General features: G+C 39.1%; 1 protein-coding gene across 1 annotated transcript in view; it reads right to left on the reverse strand.

The window, feature by feature from the left end:
• Positions 1–15,834, reverse strand: part of jazf1a (JAZF zinc finger 1a) — a 28,521-nt gene extending 12,687 nt beyond the window's left edge. The window contains exons 1-2 of the mRNA XM_030148087.1: positions 15,585–15,834; positions 2,476–2,548 (exon numbers count right to left, since the gene is read on the reverse strand). Of these exons, the coding sequence (XP_030003947.1) occupies positions 2,476–2,548; positions 15,585–15,699 (188 nt within the window). The 5' untranslated portion in view covers positions 15,700–15,834. The remainder of the gene's footprint in view (positions 1–2,475; positions 2,549–15,584) is intronic.
• Between the last annotated feature and the right edge of the window lie 1,994 nt (positions 15,835–17,828).

Genomic DNA, 17,828 nt, shown 5'->3' on the forward strand with positions numbered 1-17,828 from the left:
TAGTTATTTATCATTTTGTCATACAGAGCATGACAAACAACAATTAGCAACAGATAATAGTGACAGTCTAATAGTAATGATAATTTAGGTTACAGTTATGAAATAGCAATCAAGTTACCAAATTAATTACATTTTAGAGCAGAAGTTTATAAAGCATTTCACAGGACCATGAGACAAACCACACATTAATTGCATTTAACCCATAAAGACCCAGTGCTACTTTTACGTCACTTCCCAAATGAATTTTTCTCTGTATTTAACCTTTCTTAAGTGGTTTATCACCATTTATTGTAATATTATCCTCAGTATTTCACATTTTTTCAGTGCAAATCATTATTTTCCTATATTTAATTCACTAATCGTGCAGATATTCTTTTAAGCTTAGAGTAAATTCCTATAGTTATATCACTATTCCTATATTTAATTTAGATGTTCAAACTGAAGAAAAAGTGACTTTTTCAGCAAAGATATCATTAACTGAACATAAACCCAGTGTCTCCATCCACTGTCATTGATCCAACTCCATGGGTTTTACTGGTGAATCAATGTTGTGAAAGAAGATGACAGTGTTTCCACGGTAACTATGGAACCTGTGAACATCCAAATGGGAGATATCTGATGACCATGAAAAGATGAATAACAGTATTTCACACCAATTTCTAACGTTTATTGATAGGATTAGTGGATCAACAGGTATTAAACAGTTTAGATCAGTAGATGGTTTGGTTGCCAATGGCTGTTTGGATCTTTATAGGTTAAATAAATTAATCCATTTGCCCCATTTTATTATATAAGGTTCAGTTTGCAGCCTCAGCATAAATGTTAATCTCTCCATTTTGTGAATTGATTCATGACTTTTTAAGACATTTTTGAAGGTGTCTGATCAAGTTTAAGACCTTACGTTAACAAAAGTAACAGTTCAACAGGTCTCATAATTATTGCTTTAAACTAGTCTTAACCATGTTTTCCATTTGTCCATCACTCATGTTTCTGCTACTGATGTTTAAGCTGCTAAAGCTCATGCCTGAAACTCTGCACTCATGATGTTGGAGGCTCCATTCATTCCCATCTCCATTATAATAAAACATTTGTTACAAATTTGATCAATTCTTTACAAAGAGTTTGAAAGAAAATACTGCAATATCATTTACTGTGAATGTTTTAAGATCTTTGAGTGTCAGATTTAACAATTAATGAGCAACTTTACGGATAATTAAGGTCTTAATCAAATTCTTTCAAAGAATTTTTAGATCATTTTCAATGTCAACACTGAAACATTTTTTGACTATAATTGTAGAATATTGTACCCTTAAATTTCTGAAATACTTCTGCTGCGTGGCATGTGTGTGTCATGTTTTCATTCTAAAAAAAAAACAGCTGGGACTCGTTTCATGTTGTTGAATAAGAAGAACCCATGTTGCATACAGTGTATTTTGTTGGTTTTGATTTTACGCTGGCTTTTGTAACTCATTCACTAGATCACTGACTGCTAGTGTGTTTTTGTGTTGTTAAATCTTCATCATCACTGATATCTTGGTGTGTCTTTTAACTTCATCTTGTTACATCTATTTTGAATAATTAAAAACAAATAAAAAATAAACAAACAACAAGCAAGCAAACAAACAAACAATAAATAAATAAACAAACAACTTCAATTAAATCCAACTTTAAACTTGAAAGAAATAATCATCTGTCATTTATCCTAATTATCAAGGTCTACTATTGTCCAACCTGTGTAGAAAACAAAACAAGGGGTTTCTACATCATTAATCACAAACATGGAATGATATGTATCCCATAAAAATGTACCGCACTCTCTGTAACACACACTATATTTCTTTCTATGCATTATTATTTCTTAAAATAATAATGGGGCTTTCTGGTTTAATTTATTGTAATCATAATTATAGCTGTAAGTGGGAAGTCTGAGGTTTGAGCCGCTGAATGAACTGCTCCTGTAAATATACAGTCATCACAACACAGTACAGTAAATACAGATGACATTTACAACCTCGCCACTTGCAATTACCACAGAAAACAAACTCCACTCTCTCCTTTCTTCCTCTTACCGTTATCTTTCTCAGCGTTGTTGTGTCTTGGAGTGATTTAACGGGGCATTAAGTGGGACATGACACATCGGTTCACCACACTCATCACAAACACACAAACGCACACATGCGGTGGGTGTAATCCTGAAACGCCGCCTTTGGCTCTCGCAGTTTCACGGCGCGGGGAGTAAGGAGTGATTGTCTCGTGCGGTATTTTTTTTTTTTTCCTGCGGATGAGTCACCGCTGTGTGGGAAGACATCAGTCATTGGAGCTGCTCTCCGCAAGCCACATGTGCACCGCTCTCAAACACACAGGCAAGGGGTTTCCACTGGTGAAGCAATGCTGCCATCTACAGATTGACACCTCTGATGGTGTGTGAATGTGTGTGTGTGTGTGTGTGTGTGTGTGTAATGTGTGTGTGTATACCTGTTGATGTAGCTTAGGGCCAGATAAGTGGGCTGCTGTTGCTCCTGCTTCTCCAGGACCCGCGGATCTGTGTCTGAGAGAGAGGGAGAGAGGGGGAGACATTCAGATTAATCACCTCTCTGTGAAAGGAAAATGTTGTCTGAATACTCTTAGTATGTAGCTGACTCATACATCTATTCTTCATGCCAGGCTGCTAGATAGATTACTTCTTGTCTCTCACACTGCGTTCTCTGTATCAGTCCATAATATGTGGGAGCCTGCAGATACGTTTCAGATACTTTCATAAGTGGTGCATTATTACGCCCGCACCAAGCCCGCTCAAATTTATTAGCTATGCGTCTCCCTAAGTGACCCGACTGCTGCTTAATTGCTGCCAGAGTCAAAATGTGGCAAAGAAGAAATCTGTCCAAACGAGTAGGAGGGACTTGATGAATGTACACAGTGTATTACACCGAACACTCACACGCGCTTTTTTCCAGTCGACTTGCTAAGTCAGTAACACTACAGTAGGCAGCTTCCACGGCCTGAGGGGAAGCAGTGTTAACTTCAAAGCCCCACCTCCCGCCGCCCCTTAAAAGAACAGGAGTGAGTGTGTATGAAAACACGGCGGGTGGGGCATCTGTGAAGTACCAGTGCCATCAAGTGTTCAGAACATGAACATCCAGAGGGCTCCCACGCAAGAAATCGAACTGGGTTTCTGCCATGACGTGCAAGTCTGTGTAAGTTTGTGTATAATTACGGCTGCATATGTAATGGCTAGCAGATGTACCGCCATTTAGATCCAAGAACTGGATCATCTCTGAGCAACAATTTACTGCTAACTGCTTTCAACTTATCCCAAGTGTGTGTGTGTGAGTATGTTGGTCTTCATAGTCCTTTAGTTTTTTGAGCTTTCACACCTCATAATTAAAAAAGAATGCAGACTTCCCACAGTGCGGGAGAACACCAAGGAGACCAGCAAACAAGAAAACAGCCTGATAAGAAGAAAAACACACACTGCTGCTGCTGTACAGACCATACATATGATTACACATAAAAACATACTGCAGCCAAACTGTTAAATGTATATATAGTAGGACTTCATCCACAAATTACATCCATAATCACACACGCGCAAACACGCAAACATCCGAGGTGGTCCGCAGCGGTGGTCTAGGAGTCTCTGTTATAGCCGGGCTTTAATAATCCTACCTGCTGCTTAGATTTAGAGACCAGAGCTCCCTGTACATGCATGAGCCTACACACACCTGGACCTACATTGCTGACAGGGCTGAGTCATGGTACAGGGGTAGGCAGCAGCATCATGAAAACGTACCACCACTGAAGACCGTTTGCATTATAATCTGAAGAAAGTGTATTTTGTACTGAACCGTGACAAATACTTTAACACACAGAAGAGCATATACAACATATACTTAGTCCTCACCACAGCAGCCTAAGTTCAACCCTCTCACCTGTCTCTCTCTTTACTGTAACTGTGATAAAGACTCATCAAGGTCCCCAACCCCCCACCCCCGCCCCCCCTTCCAAAACAAACCAAAACTCCACTCAAATGGCTCCATTATCCTTGTATCATAATGTGTTCGTAAAGTTCTCTCGCAAGTTACAGCCAAAAAACTGATTACTGACATTGACCTTTAGCCTTCTGGGTAAAAAACATCACTTACACCATCATACTGTCATATTAGCATAGTACATGTATATCATTTTCTTTATATCTAGCATGTAAAGTCTTTGGTTATGGTCATGGTTATGTTGTCCTTTAGCCACCAAACACTACTCAGTTTATCTCTGAATCCAAGTGAATGTTTGTGGCAAATTTTACAACACTACGCTGAGGTGTTCTTGATATATTGTGTTTTTAAATGCAAAAAGAGACTAACCAATGGACACACCTTACAGAGATTCACAGATGCTTGAGAAAGTTAATACATAAGAAATTTAAATTGTGTCTGATATAGTGTTTTTCAACCTTGGGGTCTGGACCAAACTTGGGGTCACCTGGAATTTAACTGGGGTCACCTGAAATTTATAGTAATTGAAAAAAATTAAGAAAAACTTACTAATAAAAAAATTTATGGTGAGTTGAGAGAGAAAATCACAATCCATAAAAGACATGATAAACACTGAAGCTGAAACTGAAGCACTGTGGTACTGTTTATCTTTCAAATGTTCATTGTGGTTGGTTTCAGATGTTGCAGCTCTTTCATAATTCATAGTTTGAGTTATTGTTTGTTCAGTATTAAATGTCAGCCTTGTGAATACAAGCTGGACTGACTGTACAGATCCTGACCAATCCAGTGACTCTGTCTTGATTCTTAGATGGTATCTCAGAATTTTTCTATCAGAAAATAAAATTCTCACTTTGTGCAGTAATCTACACCTGGCTTTTCTGCCTCTGTCCATAATTAAATACATTATATAGTCTAAATGTCATCTAAAATGAACATTTATTTGCAACATAGTATAGCAAACTATTACATGATTAAAAGCAGATTAATTTTAGCAAAAAAAATGTCTCATTTCTGGGGTTACTAGAAATTTGTGACGTTAAATGGGGGTCACGAGCCAAAAAAGGTTTGAAACCACTGGTCTAATACATTCAATAAGCAAAAATGGACCTTTTTTGTGCATGATAGTTTTTCACATTGTTGGACAGAAATTACATAATTAACTTACTTTCCAGCATATTGTAAATCACGTGGTCTGAGAGGACAAGAGACTTCTACACCTACTAGAAAACAGACAGAAAAAAAAAATACTGAAAATATGATGCCCAGATTGTGTCATATCACGGATGTTTTCACACAGGTGGAAGGGTTGAGGATATGACTGCGAGCTCTAACTACTGATCACTGACCAGATTCTGTCAGATGTGACCCTACTGCTGTACTTTTGATTTGGACAGCATTGACAGAGCTGCAGAAAGAAGGTATATATTTTCAGATTATGACCATTTTTTCTCCTGACGTTAGGTCCAGTAGTTTTGAACCCTGCTGGAACAGGAATATCAATCAATAAATGTGTCGCCTGACTGTAATGGAACCCTTAGAACAACATACTGTATTGCAGTATTAGGTTTTATATATTAATTTCCAACAACATGCAGTGATTTTTTTTAACCGTTTACATGCTAAAATTCTGTGGCTGACTGTCATTCATTTTATGTTGTGTTATAAACAAATGCAAATGGAGATACGACTACCATAAAACCGATTTTCACATTACTGTAGTACTTTAGTAACACAAAGTTAATAGTCATGCATAATCTGCATGTGCAACTGTCACCCAATGTGCCATTTCACTGGCCTCAGTTTTTTGGGTTTTTTTGTAATTATCAATTAATCAAAACTAGAAAATATAAAGAAAATGGCTCAGCATCAAAAAGCCATGTATTTAAAAACCCAAAGCACCGGAAGAAAACCTGCTAACAACGTGAGATGTACAAGGAGCTCAAGATTTTAGTTAAGGGTAAGAGGAGGGGAGTGTGTACGTGCGTGTGTGTGTGTGTGTGTGTGTGTACGGGGGGGGTGTTAGGTGAAAGCCAGTGGGCCAGGTGCAGAGAGAGCTGCAGTAAATGTTCACCAGCTTTACAACTTCCGCTCACCTAGCAGGACAGGAAGCTAACACACTGCTGATCCTGCTGCTGCACTGGAGGGGTGGGGAGGGTGCAAAGACACACACACACACACACACACACAAATACACACAAAAAAGATATATATAAGTCTATTTCATCTATTTCACTTGTTTACTCCCATGTGTTACATTACACATGGGCATCGAGCTACTCTGTTTGTACTGATACGTGTGTGTGAGTGTGTATGCGTGCTACACCTCGGAGACATTTCTGAGTCTCAGGGGTCTATAAATATCTCCCTAATTAGGATTCCTGTCATTAAACGCAGCAACCAATCAACAGTCGCTCCACTCATTTCAACACAGACATCCATCTCTCACCAGCGGCGCACTGCTGCCCTCTGCTGAACACACATTGTGTGTATACGTCCATATGTATGTGCACATGTGTATAGGTTTGTTTCCACATGTGTGTATGTGGGTGTGTTGAAACCAGGCCAAGAATGCATGGCTTGTTTTGCAGGTGGCTAATTAAGCCACAGAGAGCATTTTAACGTGTTTCTCGAGCAGCAGGCAACCGGATGGAGGGAGAGCAGAGGGAGCAGGGGGGTTATGGGTGGGGGAAAAGGCAAACTTCTCTGTAATTACACTTCCCAGTGCTTGGTGGGGAACTCGGGCCCTGCAACTTTCGAAAGGCGTTCTGTGTGACTGTGTGTGTAATGTGAAAAGAGAGGGTCTGCAGTTCCCAGTTTGGGATGCCAATCCACTAATTGCTCTGCTACACCCTGACAGGTCATTTAGGAAGTATGGCAAACACACACTCTAACATGCAGAGACACACACCCCTTCCCGTGTCACACCTCTGAAAGTAGGATGCGAAACAATCTGGCAAGTTAGGCCCGGATGAAATCATTATCAGGATAGGATTAAGGGTATTTTCTGACAGTGATTGATATCCCAACATGGCAAAGGTATGACAGTAAAGAGATGAGAGAAGATTTTGATCAGCAGGTCATTAATCAGGAACCTTGGGAAACATGATAGAAACAGCTGCATGAAACGAGGAAAATCTGCCAAGCACTAGAACATAGTTAAATATTAAGATGACAAGCTAACTTGCATTACAAAAAATAAAGTCTGTTTCCACCACACTGACACCATTTAATCTGTGGGTACAGCACAGTTTGCCGGGGCTATTGGATAAGTCAAATGTTTATAAGCTAGATGTGGATAGAACGGGTGCGTGCAAAATCTGCAGTTTTTGTTATTCATCTTGTTTTGTGTAAAAAGGCAAAATCCTGTCCATCAGGACCTTATTTTGGAAAAAATATGAATGGGAAGCAATAAATATCTTTTCACCCCATTTGAATTTTGTGTGTGTGTGTGTGTGTGTGTGCGTGTGTGTAATATATATATCAACTACACATGTGATGTTTGTCTATTATACAAAATTTTACAAGAAGGTCACAGTTTGTGATAAAGACACTAAAGTAACATGTGGTTGTACATGCTCAGTAAACTGCATCTCTCATCTCACATATTACGTCACCAACACCAAAAGTGCCATTACCTCAGGTGAAAAAGTATTGAGGTGAAAATCACAACAAGTTTGGTTATGATGAGCTGTAGAGACACTTTCAGCAACTTCTAAGGAATGTTATGGTGATGGTTTTGGGGGTGTGTAATCTTCCTATTTATTAATTGTAAAATTTTCTTTTAAAATGATAAATATGATCAACTTATCTCTCACCACTAACTGCAATATAATATTTGTCAAAGATCCCGTAAGGCACAACCAGGACAGGGGCAGGACTTCATTTTTATCTTCTATTGTGATACTGTTTAGTTCACATGTTCATGGTCACACTGATGGGACTATTCAGTATTCTATGATATTTTATTTTATTTCTGACAAAAAAATTATAGCAAAATTATAATGAACATTATTGTGGCCTTGTATTAATATAATTAAATCAAAAATCTGTCAAACTGATGTCAAATTGATAACAGTGAAATACTGAACAATAAGATCATTATAGTTGCAAGTAAGCATTCACTGTTCTTTTAGACATGGAATGCATTTTTTTCCTCAGCTCAACTTTAAAGTTATTTTATTCTTTTATTATCTAGCAGTCATTAAATTCACTACCATTGTATAAAATATAACACTGATGCATATTATGATTACAGACAAACAGCGCTAGTGCTGATACAGCCAACAGTTCATGGCCAATTATGCAACAATTGACTTAAATTGAGCTAACTGCTAACCACTTGTGGTGAAGGTAAGCACAGCATGTGTGTCCTGGAGTAAGAGAACGTTAAAAGATGCATATATGTTCCCTCCACACACGGGCCTATGGAAAGAACACATTATTGTGGCTAAGTTACAAATTCTCTTTCTGGAGCAGCACAGCCTGTTATAGGAAGAGCAGCTCACGTTGCGTTCAAGTACAAGTGGTGGGTAATATTTGCCCTTGGGTTCTGGGGCTTGAGGTCTGTCAGTGTTCCAGGGTTTGCTTTAGTTTAAGACTTTGTACATAAGGTTAATGGGCTATATCCCACAAGAAAACATTATTTGGTCTATTATTCCTCCTCCTTTGGTGTATTATTGTTAACATCTGAATCTACAAAAATGTAACAAACCTACAGCAGATAATAAATAAGTAGTTTAAATAGTTACATATTTAAGATGTTCTGCACATTGGTCCACATTATATTAATTTGGAATGACAAAATAATGGAAGGGAAAACACTGTTGATTAGCTTTACTAAAAGGGCAAAACCTAATACCACCTCAGGGCTCCACAGATGGTGGATGCTTTTAAAAAAGGACTAAAAACCTTCCTTTTTAGAAAAGACTCTTCTGGTTGATTTTATCTGTGGTTTTTTATTGTATAATGTTGCTGTTTCTGTGGTTGTTTTTGTATTCTGCACTTTGAGATTTGGTGTCAAATGTAAAGTGTGTGACAAAAATGTTTTTTTATTATTATTATTATTATTATTATTAACAAAGTTCATATGACTCAAGTGGTAACCAATTTGAGAGCTGCACCAGACAGATGATCTACCCGTCTCAGAGAAAGCCACTGTTGTTTTAACCTGATGGAATGTAACTAAATACTTATACTCAAGTTACATTACTCCATCATTTCCATTTCAACTGTATTCCTCTACTCCACAACATTATACAGACAAATACCATACTTCTTACTCATTTACTTCTTACACATGAATCTGATATGTTTAATTAATTTGCAGATTACAATTTGTTATCTCCTTCCTGTCCAAGGAAAACCACATATCTCAATATACGCTGATTTTTAAAACTGAAGAAATAAACATTCTTCTGTGGGTTATGAAAATTCTCCTTAAACTGAATAAAGCCCTCTTGGGAAAACTGGTCTGTTTTTCTGATCTCATGAAGAGTTGATTTTTTTAGAGACAGACAATGATCTTAGAGAACATGATTATTTCATTCCCTTTCTAAACTGCTTAATTCTCTGGGGTACTGAAGCCTATTCCAACGACCATCCAACGACAGCGCAGTGCACCCTGGATGTGTCTCCAGTTCATCGCAGGGCTGACATATAGAGATATACCATTCATCCTCACATTCAAACCTAGAGGGGATTTACAACAACCGATATTCATCAATTAATGTGCACGTTGTGGGTCAGGAGAAGGAAGCTGGAGAACCTAGAGAGAACCCACGTAGACACAAAGATGCAAACTCCTCACGGAAAGAACCTGGTTGGTGCTGGGTTCATGTAAGGTGACAGCGCGAACCAACACACCCCCACGTGAATATGCAAAAAGTATATAAAGCAGAGCTTAACATTTAAGATCTCCAGCAGTAAAATCCAGCACACACACCAACGCTGCAGTTAAATCAGGGGTGACAAACACGTGGCCCGTGGGCCAAAGCCAGTCCACCAAAGGGTCCAAAGAATTTGAATTTGCAAAGTGCAAAAATTACACTGAAGATATTAACAGTCAAGGAGTTTCCACCCATGTTAGTTCAGGAGCCACATACAGACCAATATAGTCTCTACCATAACAACCTATAAATAATGACAACTACAAATTTTCTTCTTGATTTGATGTGAAAAAATAACATTACACTATGAAAATATTTATATTAAAAAACTATCCTTTAACAATAAATTGTGATCAACCTGAACAAATATAAACAACCTGAAAAGTCTAAAGAAAATTACGTGTAATGTACTGTAATAATGAACATTACACTTAATGTAATGTAATAACAAGCTCCAAAATTTTAACAATATTATGTCTGTTACCAAATGTTTGTGTAACATTTTGTGTAACGCAGATGTATAGATGATGGGTTGAGGCATAATATTGTTAAAACTGTACTTATTTTCCTTATAAAATTTCTGTTTTTTCAGGTTATTCACATCTATTTTTGTAGATAGACGGACGGGCAGATAGATAGATAGATAGATAGATAGATAGATAGATAGATAGATAGATAGATAGATAGATAGATAGATAGATAGATAGATAGATAGATAGATAGATAGATAGTGACAGTAGTACTTTAAAGTTGAGGGTCTGAGTACAGTAGATCTTCTACAGCTGTTGTTTACTTTTGGTTTTTTTCTTTGTTCTGTTGTTTGTTTGTTTGCTGCCCCCAGAGGGATTTGGACAGTGAACCCCCCACCCCCTCTTCAAAGACCCTAAAACTCACACACAATACCCACCATCGACCCGGCCCCCCAGGGACACACCCTCTCTACAACCCTAACACTTAAAGTCATTAGCATATGGATTAACACCTACACAGACCACTCCCCCAACAGGTTTTTTAAATCCAATTTCCTCCACCAGTTATTAGGACTGAAGAAGAGTCTTGGACGAGTGACAAAACGTTTTCAAAAGAGCTAAACCAGCCCAGTTGAACCGAGAACAACTACCAAGAAGAATGATGACTTGGGCAAATGAGAACCTACACAAAGACCTTTGGTTTCCTTTGATCAGTGCATGATGAGATAAGACCTTGCTCAGCCAGGAGGTTAAATGCTGATGTGTTGAAAAGTTCCTGTAGGTTAATTATCAGCATGCTTCAGCAGAGCCAGCATTATTACAACAATGAGTCAGCCAAGTCACAGTGTTTTTTTATTGTTAAACAAAAAAATCTAAATGAGAAATGTTTTTTAAGAACTAAAGCTGACATGTTTGGGATTCCCCTGTGCTCACCCCCAGATTTTTTTCCCTTTCCCCAACCACCTCTTCAAACCTCCCCCACACTTTTAATCTCTTTGCGCCTTATCTACCTCCCTCGCTGCACCTTTTTTTTCTCCAGGTAACAGACAGGTACGTACTTGCATAGGTGAGAACAGAACACAGTGCTACACACAGGCAGATGAGGCTGACATCATTACATTCCTCAGGCCTTACCTCGAGGCAGCGCACAAAGCCTACAACAACAACTAAACGCCGCAAAAACACAGCTCGCTGAATGCCCTTCCTCCTGCATTCAGCTGTAATCTAAACAGTGCAGGTATGTAATTGGTGAGCTGCTCTCCTTTTGTCTGGGATGAGGTCAGTGCCTTTAAACCAGCACATTACCTAATTTTCTCACGGAAAGGTTCACCACAGGCTCATCTGGTGTTCACTCCTGTTTGCTGCCGGCTATTCTGTGGAGTTCAAATGCGATACAAGCTCACATAACTGTGTTACACCTGAGGCCAAACCAAGGACTGAGCACCACTTTTCCCATCTTCTCAGCACAATGTATCTTCTACCACAAGAGGGCAGCACTGTCTATGATATTTCAGTCCTACTGCTCTCTTCGCCTTGACCTGAGACCCACTGACTCACTTTTTCTACAGCTATTTCTGTCTGCTAGCACAAGCCTGTTGTCAACTCTAGATTATGTGATTTATGTTTAGTGTCAGCTTTTCACTTAATCTATTTGCTCACCGCCACATGAGCGACCACAGTCACCCTGTTATCTACAAAACCTCAAACCTTAACAGTTTCCCTCACATGAAGGACCTCAGAGGATCACATGAGCTCAACCTGATTGATTACTGACTCTCACCTCAACCCCCCTCCATCTGTCACGCCAATCCCCGAGGTAACTGAGCCTTATTGATTAGAGTGTGTGTGTGATATTGACGTTTGCTGATGAGCGGCACCGTGATAAAGCAAACAAAGAGGAAACTCATTAATCCAGGGGGTCTGAGTGGAAAACAGCCATTCTGCTCAGCTGGCAGTCAGGGGTCAAAAGGTCAAGCTAAGAACCAGATGGGGCATCTATCTGAGTCTGTGGGGTCTGGGTCGGGTAAATGAGGAGACACTATCCATCCTACTGGCATAGATGTCAGCTTATGTCTATAATTGGTTCAGAGACAGACAGAGTTATTATAGTCTTGAAATTTTCATTGGTTTTTATTTTTATTCAGTCTTTAGTTTTGCAGGCACAAACTGTTTTATCCCATCTTATTAAATTGACAAGCTTTAGTTTAGTCAATTTTTTTAGTATTATTTTTAGCACTAGTTTTTCAGATTTAATATGAAAAAAAAATGTATATACAAACAGATGTGCACAGCAACAAATATTACATATAAATCCATTTTTATAGGTTTGAAATCATGCACAAAATCATACCATAGAAACTGAACTCAAGTGAATGTATTAGATAGTATTAAGTAGGGATTTGCACAATTAGCAGATTAGTCTATTAGTCAAAGCATTATGCATCATTCACATCTTTTTTAAAGAGTCAACTAATTGTTACTGAGGATGGGGGTGGAGGGAGATTTATGTCTTACTTCATAGAGATGTTTAGCCAATGTTTATGGTGCTGTCTCTGTCTAAGTAAAGCACATGTAACATCTGAAAAAGGGTTTAAAATGTTTTACAACATTAAATGGTGTACTCTTGGCAGTCACTTTGCCCATTAATATTATTTTGGTTTGGGTGGAGGCACATGTTAACAACTGCTAAACAACTTATCAGCTTGATTGGATTCAGTTAAGTTGATTACTGGTCTTAAAAGATAAGTAAAATTCCAACCCCTGCTATCAAGGGTCAAAAAATGCCTGATGTCATCAGGTATATTTGCTGAACAAATTGAAGTAACTGATGATTAATTCAGTGTCAGTGTATAGAGTATGATAATATGTGAACAGATTACCTTGAGTTATAGTAAAACTGGAAGGAATGCTAAAAAAAAATAAATAAATGGTGCCAGGCACAACAAACCACATTTTTCACCCATTATGAGAAAATGGGAAGATTTTTTTTTTTTTAAATCATAAAAATTTTTAACTTTGACCTACCTTTCCCAAAATGTAATGACATCTATTTTGGGTCACTGGCAATCTATAAACCCAATTTGGTATGAATTGTACTAACAGTTTCATGCTAAAGTGTTAACAAACAAAGAAGCAAAGAAACTGAACCAAAAACAATACCCTTGCCTCCCCTTCAGGGGCAGGGTAAAAAAAAAAAAAAAGCAAATGAGCTGAAAAAGGTAAAGACCTGTATGGTTTAATTTGGGTAAAATTGGAAATAGACATTAAAAAACTACTAGTATCTAACACCATTAACCATAAAGTTAGAATAATTCTGATTCCATACACATTTCTCTTTTTATTCCGTTTAGACAAATCTGTAAACGCCTTTGACCTGGTGTAATAATTACAGACTGAATCCCACTTACACTTTATATATCAAGAATAAATTACAGTGTCACAATCATTTAATGAGAAGATGGAAAAATATTTTATTCCAACTTTATGGGCAACAGTGTGGAATAATGTCCAACACTACACACAGGAATCCTAAAGGTATCTACAAGTTAAATTTAAGACTTTTTATGACCTATTTTAGTCAACTTAGACCACTTCACAGCCATACTGGCAAAAATGTGTGACTCCAAGAATGTAGGAAAATGTTTGTTTTTGTTTACTCCAATGCCTTGATTCCCAACATTCCGAGTAATTTCTCACCATAGGCTGCAAAGTTAGTGATAACCAGTTTGTAATTTCAATATAAATGAGACCTAGCATGTCAAATTTAATACCTTTTAAAGACGTTTTAAAGATTTTTGAGATTTTACCTGCACTTGTACTTAATTCTTATTTCAATGCCCTGTTCTATCTCACTTAACAAAACCATGTCCTCACTGCTTAGTTTTAGGTGTAGAATAAGTTTTCATAGAGGTACTATTATAGTACTGCAAAAAAAAAACACACACACACACACACGGTTAATTTGGAACTGATCCACGGGACATATGGCTGGACAGAGTGACACGTACTTCTACCCCATTCCCACACCAAACCTCAACACTCGTTTTAAACCTCGTCACATCAGCCACGACCCGCTGTGACGTCACTCGACTCCGGGTGTCCTCCCCACAGCTGGCCGCTCAGGAGCGCTCTTTGTTGGTGAGACAGCAGGTGTGCAATAACTCAGCCATTTGTCCCCAGCCCCTTTAGAGACAGCCAGTTGCCATGGAGACTGGCTCAATGAAGCATCCACTTTCCCCTGCCCCCCTCTAAACAGCCTCCTGAGGATCAATACACGCCACAAATAATGATTAGCCCAGATCGAATATTTAATTATTAGTGTGGTGCAGTTTTTTTTCTTGCAGCGTTTCGGTGCTGCATGTTTTTTTATTATTATTATTTAACTTTATAATACAGTATTGCTGAAAATACATTCATCTCCAAAAGTTGATTATTTATATTGAGGCAACACCAACGTATGTTCTCAATGAAATCCAAGCATGATTGACTTAAACCAGTACACATTTCTGCTAATGTTTTGTAACTGAGCTCCTATGTCTTCACAGATTAGTATATGACCTGTTCCTATTTTAGTTCAATGTTGGGTAAACTGATTTCAGGAGATCACCACATGTCAGATGACAGTGGTCAAAGAGTTTGTTGTCAGATGAAAATGTAATAAAGTAGTGCAACAAGTTGAAGCTTGTGCGTGTGGGAGAAAATCTAATTCCCTGACTTGTTAAAAAACCGGTGGTTTAAGAGGAGACACCGGTTTAAGTGACAGACACTGCACAAGATGATGTCCTGGCACAGTAAGGCACCTGGGGTGGCCAAAGGGACAGCCTTTAAGTCAGTACCATATAGAAGCGGGTCCACAGGAGCCTCCGGCGGCTCTGCATCAGGCCTGAAAACGTAAACACACTCGTCTGCAGCGTTAGCTCTGGAACCACTGTCTGACCGGGATGCTAGTTACACCTATGGGACCTACGCGGCCCTCCTAGTCCAGTTACCGCTGCAAAAGGTAACTACCGTGTTGAATAGGATACTCACTAAACCCACACCTTATCTTACACAGAAGCATTGGTTTTTATTGAAGGGAAGCCCCGTGTCGCTGAATAACTCCAACTCCGACGAGCATCGACGGAGAGCGAGCAGCGGGAATAGCGGAATGCAAGCACAGCCTGTCTATGTTTAGCTAACTAGCTAGGACGCTAGCTCCTACCAGCTAGCTCCTAGCTCCGTCCCCCTCCGGCCTGACTCACCGATGTGATTGTCCTCGATGTGGACGATGAGCTCGGCGAGAGAGTCGAAGTGGAGACCGCAGCCCCCGAACCTGCAGGTATTAGAGAAGAAAGAAGCGGCGGCGATGCCCGTCATGTTTTCGGCCGTGGTGCATTCACCGGGTGGAGGGGTCCGGGAGCCGGGGTGGTGAACGAGGAGGCAGAGGCTTCGGGTCCGGGGTGGGAGCGGGGCAGAGCGCGGAGCGGCGGAGCAGACACCGGGCGGCGGAGCAGACTGGACAGCGGCGGACGCAGCTGGGAGGCAGGAGGGACGCTGGGGGTGGGGACGGAGGGAGGAGGAGGAGGGCTGGCGGGTGGCAGACTACGTCACGACCTGCCTACCTGTTGGAACTGATGCCCCCAACACTGTCATGAATCCCACCCCTCACACTGAACTGAATTAAAGTCCCGTTTTTGGACATTTGCATGTGTGACAGGCTACTGAGATAAAGACATCAACATGAGACTGAAATGAATTAAAGTCACGTTTTAGGACATTTGCATGTGTGATACTGAGACAAAGAAATACACACAGGACTGTATGCACAACACTGGGTGCACAACAGGGGGGAGTCTGGGATCAAAGGTTCAGGGGGGTTGAGCAGTCAGAGTACTGACCAGCCTGGCAAGAAAAATGTCACTGTTTTGTACATTTTAAAGCAATTTTGGACCATCACTCACATTTGTGAAAGAAAAGCAAAGCACTTTTGAGTAGGGGAAACTCTGTGACAAAACCATCAAATCTGATTAAAAAAATATATGTAAATGCTGAACCACAGCAAAAGAGGAGTGGATTAGAATCATAAAATAAATATACCCTAACCCTAATTTCTGGAGAAGGCCAACTCATTTTGATACAGCATCACACATAAATAGTATATGTATGTTTCTGAAGTAAAACAGCCCATATAGTGAGTACCAAAAATACCAAAAATTGACTTATTTTTTTGACTTTTATTTGAAATGCAATGCACACGTACAGCACATTAACAGAAATATACTTTTTCATTATTTGTCTTTTGTCTGTATCATATAATACAAATACATACATAAAAATAAACTTCAAAAAAGAAAAGTGCTTGAAATCTACAAAATAATAATAATACATAATAAAAGAAATGATAAGAGAGGCAACCCTGCCTGAGGTACGATGTATACAATGCCTGTAATCATCTTTGTATTTATCCTCTGCAGATGATTCCTTCTACTTTAATCTGTCACCTCACCTTAAAGGTGGCAAACCTGTCAAATACCTTTTTAGTACAGACAATAGCAACTTTTCTTTAATATTAACACATGCACATGACACAACAGATAACTCATCTCACTCCAATTCATAGGACAGAGGTTGACTGACCACCTGGAATGTTTCCTAGTTCTGAAAAACATCAGATGTAACTCCTACCTAACAACATAAAAAGTGATCTACATGACAAGTACTGCCCTCCCCAGGGACAAGCTCTGTCCCTCTGTGAAATGTCCTGTCCAGCCTGCCAGAGTTGAATGGACCCCTGTTTGACAGTCATGGATGCCATGCAATTATCTGAAAGATGAAATGTTAATTTTTAGAGGTACATGGTTCTTGCGGGAAACAAGAAACATGGAATTACCTTATGCAACATTTAGACAACAGCAGTAGTGGCTCATCAATAGAGGCTGCTGGGGCACCGCCCCACCTGTCTCACATTAAGAAGAAAGGAATAGGAATCACCTAAAATAATTTTACAAAAACATTAATATTTAAATAAAAATAGAGGACATGAGTACCATGTATTATCTACATTCAAGTGTAGTTCAAAAATGTTTTTACTCATTTAGTGAGCATTTAAGTGACATATTTCCTGTTTGGGGTGCAAAAATCTTCACCCGAGGCTTTCTGTTTACCATAATGGGGATGGAAAGTGACGACGTAGCCGTCACATGATTTCCTGGTTCTGGGTCCAATCAAATCCAAGACATGCAATCTACAATGCAAGTGGCTGAGCTGGTGACTTTTTGTTTACCTTTACAAACTACGTTTCTGATGTGCCCAGACAGTATAAAAAGGGTTTGAACTCTTTTGAGTCGAACCATGTTAGTTCTGTTGTTGTCACCAGCTGCAGTCTGTTTTTCAATGTTTTGTCTTTAGTTCATGAAGCTCGCTCTGCATGGATGTAAATTACTGTATTTACCTTCCACTGAACTGGACAGAACAGATAAAAGAATGATAAACAAAATATGAAGTAT

This window comes from Sphaeramia orbicularis, chromosome 11 (assembly GCF_902148855.1).
Source record: "Sphaeramia orbicularis chromosome 11, fSphaOr1.1, whole genome shotgun sequence".
In the NCBI taxonomy this organism is placed as follows: domain Eukaryota; kingdom Metazoa; phylum Chordata; class Actinopteri; order Kurtiformes; family Apogonidae; genus Sphaeramia; species Sphaeramia orbicularis.